Source organism: Amblyomma maculatum, chromosome 1, assembly GCF_055883805.1.
Source record: "Amblyomma maculatum isolate TAMU_Amacu chromosome 1, ASM5588380v1, whole genome shotgun sequence".
Taxonomy (NCBI): Eukaryota; Metazoa; Arthropoda; class Arachnida; order Ixodida; family Ixodidae; genus Amblyomma; species Amblyomma maculatum.
The window spans coordinates 332660620-332673536 of record NC_139344.1 but is presented as its reverse complement, the minus strand read 5'-3'; the positions used below and the strand labels follow the sequence as shown (position 1 = coordinate 332673536).

General features: G+C 45.6%; 1 protein-coding gene across 7 annotated transcripts in view; it reads right to left on the bottom strand.

The window, feature by feature from the left end:
* The window catches only part of LOC146207441 (cyclin-dependent kinase 16-like), a 150889-nt gene that overhangs the window by 17921 nt on the left and 120051 nt on the right, over positions 1 to 12917 (bottom strand). For all 7 annotated transcript variants that reach the window (XM_084587416.1, XM_084587436.1, XM_084587419.1 and 4 more), the window contains 2 exons: positions 6737 to 6864; positions 448 to 567 (listed from right to left, as the gene is read on the bottom strand). In XM_084587416.1, the coding sequence (XP_084443542.1) occupies positions 448 to 567; positions 6737 to 6864 (248 nt within the window). The remainder of the gene's footprint in view (positions 1 to 447; positions 568 to 6736; positions 6865 to 12917) is intronic.

Here is a 12917-nt window from a genome sequence, read left to right as displayed (position 1 = left end):
AGTCTGCAAATAAAAGCTGAGAGGCATTGCCAGCATTTGCATTATTTACTTCACAAAGATTCCCTTTTTAGAAGCCTGTCAGCTTTTAGCAATTACTAAGCGACCCTAAGCAATTTCTCCCATCTGTTGTACATGCACACAAGAAAGGGGAATCATTAATAGGATCACAGCAACAAAGCAGTCTGCTGAGAAAAATACAATATGGTGAGCTTTTGCATAAAGATAGGCGAACAGTGAAGTAGGAAGAGGAGAGGGGCACATTTGTGCCTAGGAACACACAAAAGTAGCCCTGGGAATTCTGGATTCCTTAGTACTCATTTCGAAAACCCTTATGCAAAAGGATGAAGCAAATTATAAGAAGTTCAAGCAATTGTCACATAACTCGAGAACACAGTTCCGTTAAAAAGAGAGAGAGAGAGAAGCAAGGAACGTTGAAAAACAACCTACCAAAGACTGCCTTCGAATCGACCGGCTGAGGGGACCGTCGAGAACCTGCTGCTGCTTGTTGATGAAGCTCTCAGGAAGCCGCAGGTCGGCCGGTAGCGACAACCGCTTGCTGATGTCGGACTGCGTATGCGGTGGTAAAGAATTTGCTTTGAAGCCCTATGCAGTGCAATCTGATGAAGCATAACACAACTGGACATCAAAGGTCATTCTCCTCCGTGGCATTACAGATGCACTAGCAACAGCTACAGTCTCTGCATCCTACTTTAATCAGCATATGCAGTCCATTGCAAAGCCTGATGCCGTTTGGCTGAAGTGACACTAAATTAAAAAAAGAATCAGTTACACTAGCTAGTTGATGAGCTGCTTCTCTGAAAGTAAAAAAAGATTTCAAAAGCAAAGTGCAGCTGCATAGCTGTGTCAAATACATGTAGCTGGAGCCTGACGCAAGAAAGTGCATTCCTAGCCAAAGCCATGGCAACAGTTTGCTTCTCCAAATCATTAGTCAATATTTTGCTGCATGCCACAGTAGTCCTTGACCCTCCCTCAAATTCTACTACTCTACTTAAAATAATAAATAAAAATTAAAATAAAAATAAATCCAAAAGGCTAGCAGCTCCAAACTGCCCTCAATAGCCACTCCCATAGTACAAAGCCACAGTACCACAGATAGGAAACCAAAGCTGGAAAAAAACCAGAGAGAACAGTGGGGTGAGGCCATGAAGTCGTCAGCATGCTTCAATGATTCTGCCAAAAACAATGCTCGCAACAGACTCAACCGTTGGCAGGAAGGGTGACAGCAAGTAAATAAACGAGAGAAATATACAAGTGCCAGCAAACACACAGGTGAAAGGACACATACACACACACACACACTTCGACTAGAGGCCCTTGTAAATGCCTGAAGGCTGAGTGACAGCACAGGCCACGCTTCTAACAATCCTCCCACATGACTGAAAACAAAAGGGAAGCACACCTAGTACTGTCGTATCCACACCCTGTAGTGTCAGGCATCTCGGCCTTTAGAAACTCTGTACCTGATTTTTTTCTTTGTTAGTTCCTCTCTTGCCCAATGGTATACAAGGCAACCCTGTTGCAATGTTCCAGTGTGCAAAATGCACCACCAAGCACAACAGTGCATTCGACTTTACACTGGCACCCTTCTAAATTAAACTGTTTGCCAATGCCTGCTATGAATTTGTTAGAGCTACGTGGAATAATACCTGTATGCCAAAAAAACAAAAATTAAAGATGCCCTCCAGAAAATCAATGATTTTGTGCTTCTTTAGCTTCGCACATTCAACTTCGCCCACAAATGATAATCAGTCTGAATATCTTGGAACAGTTTAAAATATACACTATGTGTATAGGCCAATTGCCCATGTCATATTTCCCCCCATGCTCAAATGCTACAAGTACTTCGCGGTAACACCACAGTGCCCAGTGTTTAACTTTCGTACCTTGAAGACGGCTAAAAAGGCAATTTCTTGGTATGACCATGAAGGCAGTTCATCAATTTGTTAACACATGTACGTGGACATGAAAATCTATATTGGCACACACTCACTTTGAAATGAGTCACACACTAGGTGGCAGTGATACTGATGCCGCACGAACGCTTTAGTCATGCTTTAACTAAAAAAAAAAAAAAGCGAGTCTCCCTCTCCACGTCATAAAGGGTTCAACTTTTGTCGCTTTTTGTTGCCCTACCCATGCTTTGCAAGAGTGAAGAAAGCTGTAAAGTGTCAGATAGGTCCCAAGCACATGTATACAGTGGTTATGAGTAATTACAGTGAGCCTTACAGAAAAACCTGCAGCACTAACATCCCTCAATGCATACACATGCGACCGTTGAAACATCACCTTACTTTACACCATTTGAAAAGTCAGAAACATCACTTGCTTAAGCGCCATGTGGATGCACTTAGCTACTGCACGGGAAGAAGCCTATTAGAAATTTTGCCAACTGAAGCAGCAGTTCATTCATTGTGAAACACTTTCCTGTGATGTTGCCAGTACTGGAGAAACCAGTGATAAAAACAGCAAAGAGAAATAAGCTACCCAAGAAATGGAAGAGGCAAAGAAAGGAAAACGAAAAACAACCAAATTGAGGCCGAGTGCAAAGTGAGGGGCTAGTATGAACGGAACTTTGAGTCCCGTAACAGCTACTAAGGTCATCTGGGTGTCTAAAAAACCACTATTTTCAAAATCCCTGTCTTTTCCAGGTTCCCTTATTATTTCAGTTGAAATTCCCTGAGGAGTGAAGAGGCTAAAAAATGTGTTGTGTTTTATGGCACATAGGTAGCTAAGGCCATCATGCGCCAAACTCGGGGTTTACATATCTGTTTGGTGAAAGGAAGCAAGCGATTATTTTAATACATTAGAGTAGGTTTAGGATGTTGGCATCTTTTAAGAAATCAACGAGAGAAGACATTTTAACCAGTGAATTTTCTCCCAAGAGTAAGCTAGAGTGTAGGGGAATGTAGTTGTCATAGAACTGTGGGAAATGCTTTTTTCTAAGTTGATCGAGTTTTATACAGGATATTAGGATGTGGTTTATGGTGACCACCTCTCCGCAGTGATCGCATATGGGTTTGTCTTTCATTGCTAGGATGAAGTTATGAGTCAGGTGGGTGAGTCCGATACGAAGGCGGCATAAGATTATTTCAATAAAGCATTCTTGATGGCTGCATGTTTTCCATTCTTTTATAACTGGCTTTACTAGGCGTAGCTTGTTATTAACTTAGTTATCCCATGTATCCTGCCACTTTTGTCTCAGTGTTCTTCGTATGAATTTTATGGCATCATTGTGTGGAATTCTCAGTTTCTGTACTTGAGCATTGCAGAGGCTGAAAAATGTAGCTGCTGATAATAATGGGAAAAAAAATGCTGTTTATTAATCATATTCAGCAATCTACAATAGTGAAAAGGCCGTCATTAGCGTTAATGGCCGTTAAGGACGTCAAAAGTTTAACTGAAAATTAAAAGTAAGGGTATGCAAGCTGCCCACCCTACAAACAGCCGATCCAATCCAATCCAATCTAATATGGCTGCGCGCACGCGCTTGGCATTTTCCAGGGACAACAGCAGCACACTGCAGCTCGCCGATCGCTTTCGCCTGCTTTTTTTCGTGTACTACTGTAGGCAGCGCTTCACATATTTTATTGAGTACCCACTTCACGGATGTATTGGTTCTTCGATTGTGGCAGCGCAGCCATGCACTAAAGTCAGAGTAATATATCACCTCGCCGACAGCACAAAAAAGAGAAGTCTGCATGATTAGCATACTTGCTCTATGGCAGCTCAAAATGAAAATGCACTGCAGAATACATCGTGCGATTTTCTCTGACTTGTCGAAGTTTTTGATGGTTTCCAAGATATTTCACTAATTTTTCCCGGTGCATAAAATTTCCCAGACAATTCCCGGTTTTCCCAGTTGCTAGAAACCCTGGGTCGTGCAGTCATCTGATATGGGGAACCCAATCCAGGGCTTGGGTGCGATGGCCTTGTCATGTCTACCATTGTGTGCCATATACAGGCAGAAATAAAAATATGCCTGGGAAGCCTGAGCTGTGCGTGCTACTAGTGCCATGTCATCTCTTCTGTTGCTCGTTAGAATTGTTAGGCTGTCGGAATAGAAAAACAGCATGGACAACAACTTTCCGAAATGCACGTTAGCTAGAACTCTGCATGGGTATAAGCAGGGGTGAAACAGTAGAAATAGGATTTGTAGCAGTTTTAGGAGCAGTAAAATCTTCGTTTTACAGCAGGCTATCAAAAAAAAAAAAAAGCTGAACTTTACAGCATGAATTCAAATTATGAAGCCTTTAAACAAGGAGGAAACCTTACTTGCAGCATAAAAAGTGAATGTCAGACCTTATGAATGTGATCCAAAGGAAGTTTAGGAAGGCCCACCTATCACCGGCGCTTAGTACATTTCCTTTAGGAATCTGGGATGTGCGTATTTTTGTAAATAAGCATATTTTACTGCAAGACGTGCTATCACACAAAACAAAAATATGAGCCCTAAAACCGAGGAGGTAAGAATAGAAAAACAGCGACCAAACCAAAAGGCGAAAGGGCAAAAGCCGAAAGCAGACCAGAAAGCAAGTCGTAAACAAAGAAAACTGACAAACGAGCGCGTCTTTGGCCGTGACTGACACTTTCTAGGGGTTGGCAATGACTCGGTGGTTTTGACTGGATATTTTGATTGAGGGGAGCTGGGCGATGACTCGAAATATTAGGTTATATATTTCCCGCACAGAGCAGACTATATATATTTCGAGTTCCAGCATCCGTAAATGTAATTTTGGCAGTCTTGGGCTCCACTGCGGCATTATGGAATTCAAAATCTAAGGCACGCTACGCTGCACATTTCCCGACCTGCTGACAACCGAGATAAATATTTCACATGTACCACCTCAAGTTATATTAGCACAAACACAAAAGCCATAGCTAATTCACCTCCTACACTATCTGAGGACCAGAAAGTGAGTCCATCGATGAAACACCACAAAAACAACCTTGCTGTACATGAATGGCTTAACGAAATACTGACAACGTCCAAGAGCTGCATAAAAGACTAGAGATAGATACATTAACAGCACGCGGCACAAAAAAAAACAACACAGTATTGTAGTATTACTCAAAATCACAAGTACCACCACGGTCCTTTTCGCAGCGCGTCGCAGTAGCAGTGGTGCCTCGTTGCAAACGGCCCCTTTGCATTATGAAAATGTTTCACTGCACGAGTCGCAGTCTGTGCAGTGAAGCATCCTTAAACCGCTACGGTTTAGCGTTCTCGAAAACGGCTGGAACACGTGGATGCAAGAGGGGAAAATACAAGTAGGCGTTAGAACGGCGCGATGACATCTCAAAATAAAACTAAAAGGCCAGCGACACACGCTGCCATGTCTGAAACGTCATGACTGGCCGTATCACGGCTGCAGAAAGTTGTCACTGAGTATGACAAACTTTTGTGGCTAGTCATTTTGGCACAGCGTGACGCAAATTTAACAAATTTCACACTTATGGCACAGAAATTCGCAGCCATATCAAAATGACGCATTTGGCGCAGCTGTTGCACCCCTGTACGAGTAAAATATGCTTTAATGACACAGCACTTAAACCAATACAAAAATACTGAGTTAGGTAGAAAGCAAACTTCCTTACTGCCAGCCTAAACACATATGAGAACACATTGATTCCTCCCACTATGGTGTTACCTCACTGAATGCAAAAATAGTGATGTCGCAACACTAGAGATTTTCACGCCTTTTGCAAATCACGTTTCGGCAAGGTGGTTCACATTTGGACACAGCCCAAAAGGCAGCAGCAAATGCACCTAAAAGTAAGCCCTCCGACAAATGACCTCCACCTCTTATCATGGCACTACAGAACCCCCCCTTCTTTTGAGCCTCCCAATGGCAGCGGCAGGAGTAATGTGCTTGACTGTCATTTCATGATTACGGCTTTGTTCTTTGATTTGTAGATTTACATGCAGGTCTCGGCCAAACATGTGGATGTGCATCAGATCTGCATTTACAACCATGTAGCAGACATGCTTGCACAAGTTTGCAAATCATAAGTGGATGCTGCCAGCACCTTGTGAAAGCCAGCCGGAATCACAGTGAAGACATGCCAGCTAGCGGAACACTTGAACAATGCAGTGTGCACACAGCATGGTTTTCCTGCAGTGACACCAATGAAAAGGCACCCATCTATAAGATCCGATAAGGTATTCCCCAGCTGCACATTCAACAAATGCAGTTAGCACAGAGATCCAAGCTATGATGAAACCTCATGAGCACCTCAAAATTTAATCGCAAGGATAACACATAGAGAAGCTAGTAATTTGTGCGCAGGTAATTCAGAGTATAAAAATAAAAAAAAAAATTGCAACAAGAATATCGAACTGCTGACCATTTCTCCCAAGAAAGAGAGAAAGAGGGAGAGAGAGAGCGAATCCACAGCACCACTACACTGATGTGTACAGCTCCGTTTAATGGTGCAAATATTGGTTGTCCTGAGGAGCCTTTTGTTTTTCTTTTTTTTTCTTGACACTAGGTGTCCCCGCTTAGCTAGAATTTGCGGTACTGTGCCTTTGAGGGAACCTAAGCATGCTGGCAGGGAATTGTGCAAAGTGTGGTTCAGCATGTGCTTGCAGTTAACAGCAATGATAACAGCGACACACACATACAAGTGACTGATATTAGAATGTATCAAATAAATGACGTCAGTTAAATATTTCTGCAGGTGCACTGGTGGTTGCACATCGTGAGGAACAGCTCACCTGACTGGTTCTGCGGTTGTTGTTGGTCTTGGGGCGTAGTCGCACAGGCGAGATGACCTCATCCGATGCGCCTGATGCCTCCTCGCTCTCGCCATCAGAGCCGATCCGTGGGTGCTCATGGACAACACCTGCACAGCAAAACAAAGACCGGTAGGTCAGCTCAAAGCATTTCTCAGTAAGCAAACAAGAATAAAAGCTAGTACATGTACAAGAAATAAAGAAACAAAAATTGCTGCAATAAATATCTCGTATAATACTCCTCCTTCTCAGATAACTGCCTTTTAAATGTTTGTAAAATGAAATGTGCACAGTTATTAACAAGCTGCAAAACAAATTGTTGCGAGCGACTCACACAGTTATCAAGCTGCAATACCAATGGTTGCCTTTTTGTCACATACTCAACTTAAGAGTGAAGCAAATGATGTAGTGAAAACCTGTCTATTATGCAACAAGGCAAACCTATTACAGGTGAAGCATCAGTGCCTTTAAGTAGACAGGTAGGAAGCCAAGACTACACGCTCTCTGCTACTTCTCCTAAACCATTAAGCCTTTTAAACGGAAATAGTGAAGACGAAATCGTTTCTATGAAAGGTCAGAATATGATCGCGAAAAGTAGGTCCTTAATTATGAGGATGCTAAGTCCTACCAAGCAGCCTACAAGACTTATATGTATGTGTGACCGTGATGATCCAAATAGACCATAATAGCATAAAACAAAATTGTGGACATTGACCTCTACAGTTGTTGGTAAATAGTACAGTAGTAAAGGACATACTTGCATGAAGGAAAATAGGAAAAAGCTATGATGTCATTTTTATACTTCACCTACAAAAGGTAATCGTCACCTCCCCACTCTCTCAACATATACACTCTACAAATATGCTGATAAATTGGTAATTATATCTGGCATCATTAGTGCTAAAGTAATGTGGGCACCATCAAGAAATGATACTTGCAACAAACAAAGACAACTTTTTTTTTTTATTTGTCCAAAAATAAGCATTTCAGATTCCCACAATGCCTGCTAGGCTGACACCCATGCATACGACAAGAGGCACAAAGCCTGAGGCCAATGGTCACAGCTTACATAGCTGATCACTTTTATATATGAATGTTATGAATGAAGGATAAAGCTGCATCTCAAAAAGCAATAAATTTATTACTTTTCCACAGAAGCCACATGACACACAGCCGCCATGCAACAAAACACAGAGCAGACGAGCCTGCAGAAGTAGCCACTGACCTCTCTCGTCTTAATGCTCTAGCCATTGGGTGACAGCACACAATTGAAGATAGCGAAAGCACAATCAACAGCACCGAAAACGAAAACAAGGTCACAGCAATCTGCTGCTGCTGCTTCCAGGTTAGGAAGAGAGTAGTCAACTGTGTCAAAAACTTGAGAGCTGTGAAAATATTCCAAGCTACTCCTGCTAACCTAATATAGTGTGGAATGCAACTCTAAAACTGCGCACCCCCATGTACGTAGAGGCACTCACAAGCGCCTTTGTATTGTGCGTGCATGCCAATGAAGAGTAGAAAAACAACATTCTTGCAGTCGTGAGGTAACCGAGACAAATTGCTGACTATGCACCCTGATAAAGCTTCCTAGAATAGTAAGCATTTTAGTGACAGTATCAAGCAAAGAAACTTAAGCTGTCCTTGAACTGGAGAAAGAAGTGATACAACTTACTGAAAATTTTACTTCACACACATATACTTCTCTTAAAAGCCATGTCATGCATAAGCCATGAAATAATAATTAATGCCTGGATGTTGGTGACCTTTCATTTTTTGGTATAAAGAAACAGTGTAGCGACCCTAGCTCAGTTCTCAATTATATTACTTCTAGGATGAAATGAAATACAAAGCATTCATTTTTAGAAAGTGTTGTAACAAAAATCCATTCGAGAAATCCCTACTGAAATAGCATAAAAAGTAAGGGGAAATTTTTTTTTTTTTCCCAGCCCGCAAGGCAGCTGCACAGATCAAAATAAGGAAGCATTGCACACAAAAGCCCCAGAGAACCGACAAGAGGAAATAGACCAGATGGACAAACAAGCCGCAGATAAGGAAACCCAACTGAGCATGGAGAATGGAAGGAGTGTCCTTCGCTTGAGCAGGAATAGGTATCCTAATTGTTTTTCGACCACTGCGAGCAGAAATTGCCCATAAGCAGGAACGCTTCTCTAGCAGATTCTTGCTGCAGATTTTCCTCAATATTTTCTCAGCTGTGCACTTCAAAGCATGAGTATACACAATGAAGGTTCCAAGTTGGGGCAGCCTGCCTTTGTGCCCAGCTGCAAGATGAATGACGGTTTAAGTAAGCATCAACAATAGAAGGGAAGGCGGGGCACCAGGCAATAAGAGCAGTTTATAGGTTATTTTAAGGTGTTTCAAGTTCCAAATACTACCGATTATGAGGACAGCTTGTCTCCTGTGTGCCTCAATACAGTGTAGTATAATAATGTAGCAGCACCTAGAAGCACCTCATACTCAAATTGGACATCACCCTCCCCTATACCACCGCTTCCTCAAGAAAAATATTTTTCTTTACAAATCCCAAAACTAAAAAAAAAAAAAAAAAAAAAAAAAAAAAGACAAGAGGTCAGCGTTTCTCCACAGCCCACTCTCTTTTACAAGGCAGGCAAAATAGACGCTCGGCAACATCCCTCCGGGCGCAATCTCGTTAATCAGCGTTTCCAGAACGGGCCCCTTGCGCCAGGGCGCAGGGCCCTCACGCATCAAGAAAACCAAAGGCGCGCCCTCAACGGCGACGTACCACAAGACGCGCGGGTTAGCTAAGCTAGACTAGGTTACGTCCCCGCGGGTCGTGGGGCGCGTTTTTAAACCGCCGAAATGGGTCAGCGCTGCTTGGACTCTGGTGCAACACAAGTCTCTCCGTGGGTGGAAGTAGAAACGGAAGGCAGTCGAAAAACAGAAAACGATTACGATGACGTGAGCTAACAGGCAAAAAGACCCAGAGGAAACACGGCCGGCGAAGAAGACGCTCTTCGTCTGCGCCACCCGAGCACGGGAGGGACGTCAGTCCGCCCGTCAAGTGGAGGCGTTGGCGCTCACCTCCCTTCAAAGAAAGACAGCTTTACCCGCCCAACCCCTTAGCTCCTGGCCGGTGGGGGCGCGAGGTGCCAAATCTTGCGCAGAGGAAAAGCAGCAGCCAACGGCAACGGCAGGCCACGCAGCCGGCACAGGAACAAACAAAAAAAAAATAATAAAGTGCAATAGCATTTGCGTCAATGCAGCTACACGCGAATTCCGCGAAAAAAGAAAAAGAAAAAAAAAAAACACCCACGCTTTAATAGCGAACTTTTTTGAACTCCCTGGCGAAACAGGGGCCGTCAGAATAGAGCAGCCAATCCTCACCCTCCTTTCGCGATGGTCAGAAGTGAGGTCTTTAGAGAAGTCAGCTGCAAAGAGCACCGCGGTTCCACCCACTCGCGATTCGAAGCCGCATTTAACTGCTGGCTGTAGCGTTAGTCAAGTCCGTTCGTTCATTCATTCGCATACACGTTCTGCTCAGTGCCGTTCGCAAAAAGCTCGCAACTCTGTCTCCCACGCGCATATTAAAAAGGGGTGCTCGAACCGCACGCGTGGCGCGGGAAGCCTCTTCGCGCGTCTCCAAGAGACATGGAAATAGAAACACCCGCCCCCGCTCCCCTGTTCCCATATTTTCCAGTGAAATTTCGCATCAGTGTGAGAGTATCGGCACCGCAGCGTAAAAAGACCCCCCCGACCGACGTTCCACTGAAGTGGGCGGATTGCGGCGCCACCCACGCGAGAGAGCCAAGCAGAGGAGGCCAACGGACGAGCACTCCGAAGCCATACTGCCACATACATCCACAGTCTCTATATAACGAAATCCGCGCGACACAGCGCAGACACGAGAGGGGAGCCTGCGTCGTGTCAACTCGAGCGAGACGAAAGCGCAGCGAGTCAGAAACAAAAAGGAAAAACAAAAACAAAGCGAAGGGTAAAATCCACAAGTGGCCAATCACAGTCCCTCGCCGTGCCGGGAATACGCGCTCGCAAAAAGAAAAAAAAAAAAAAAAGCCTGTCGTCCGTACCGCGAGAAGCAGCGAGAGTCGAGCCTGGTCCAGCCTTCACAAAGCAAAGGAAAACGAAAATACAGAGGAGGAGAGGAAGAGAAGCTTAGTCCGCCGCATTCTGAGCAACATCAGAGCTCGACCGAAGGCAACGAAAAAGCAGCACTGGATCCCGTTGCCCGGCCAACCAATCCAGGCAGAGGCGGTGGAGCACGCTCCTTTCCGGATCACAGGAGAAATGACAGTGCGACAAGCAAAATGATAAAAACGGTGACAAAAAAATAAATAATAAAGAAGAGGGGAAAAGCAGATGAGGGACCCGAGGACCGCTGAAATTGGTATAACGCGAAGTATGTGTCCCTGGACACGGACAGGGGAAAGCGAAGCGGAGCAGTAGGCAAAAAGAAAGAAAGTCGATAAGATGGCTTTCCTCTCCCTCTTCACCCAGGCGGCAGCCGAAGCCCGGCAAAGTCGGCCACACAGCCACCATCACAGCCTCCCTAAAAACACCGCTCTTCTGCGGCGTCCTTAGAGGGTCCCTTTTACTTCTCCTTTCCGCTGCCCGCAGCTGTCGGCCGGTGCTTCGCAAAAACAGGGAAGAGAGAAATCGAGCTGCAATAAAACGGCCGCAGTCAGGAAGAGATGAAGATAGAGAGGGGGGGGGGGGGGGGGGGGGGGGGTAAGCGCCGCGTTTTTGCTACGAACACAACCCCCCCCCCCCCCCCCCCTCCCCTTCCCCCACTTCGGTCTCTTCCCCTCAATGACACCACTGCGCGACTCCTTACTGCACTACTTGCGTCACCAGTGCACGTCAGGAGGCGAAAAAGAGGAGGGGAGGTCCCAAACGCACGCATGTCAACGAAGAGTGACGGAAAAAAGGTGACGTGCAATACTGGAAATATGCGGCAGGGGGTAATAAGAGAGGGGGAGATCCCCGCCGTCATAGCCGGACAGAAATCGGACGGCGTCCAAATTGGCAGCGTGCCTGGTTCCCTACCCCACCCTCCCATCTTGGGGCGATAGGATGAGAGAGCACCCAAGCTCCCCCGTTGTTACTCAAGACCCGCTCGATTTGCGCCGTCTCACAGCCGCGCACGCCTTCGCTCCTGCCCTAAGAAAAGGCGGAAGGAAGTCGTAAAAGGGCAAGCGTGTCCGCTTCCACGGATGCGCCTGAAATGATCTCGCGAAAGACGGTAATAGTCTATTCATGGCCCCTTCTCGATCTGCCACCTTTCAATCAGGTCGGAAACGCGCCCGGCCGTAAACACGAAGGGTATCACGCGGCGAAAAACGATTGGCGCAGCGAAAGGGAAGATGGGTTCACCCGGCCCTGCTCTTTTGACGACGGCCGTGGGCCTCTACCACACTGCCCCACCAAACGAACCGCGGTCTTAGTCAGGGCACGGAGCTCATCTCGCAAAAATGACAACTTCGAGCACGGCGCCGTTACGGCTGCTTAGTCAGCAGCACTGTTTAGGGCAATCAAGAGAGAAGAGCAGGGGAGGGGAGAGAGGGGAGGGGGTGAATGGACAGCAGGCTTGCGCAATGCCGCATTCCAGACGGGCACCTGAATGAAGCTCGGCGATAAGAAGAAGGCTGAGCAGAGATGGATCGACAGGAGGTACAGAGGATCGAAGATAGACACCACACAGAAAAGGCGCAAGCCAAACGCAGATCAATGAATAGGTTTTCATCGGTATCACCTTTTGGTCGGGCCGGTGTCCGAATCCCCTTATTGCCTAGCAATCTAAGCACCAAATTACATAGCCAGCAACAGAAAATTCTCTAAGAGAGATGTCCTGAGAAAACGTGCTCGAGCACTCTCTCGTGAGAGCCAAAGGCGGGGAATCGGTGGAGCAGACGTGAACCCGCAATTTCCTTGCTCGTTCGTGAGGAATGGTTTAGGATCACACGGTCATAAAAGGGCTTTTCGTAGCGCTCAGTAGGGCTGAAGAAAACGGCTACTGCAGCTGTCTGGCGGATACCGCTGGTCCGCTGACGACGGGGTGCGGTGGTTTCGCTCAACAGTCGCCAGCGCGCACGCTTCGCTCTCTGTCTCTCCTGTTTCCTCTTAGAAGAAGAAAAAAAAAAAAAAAAGCACATGCAAGAACATGAATACA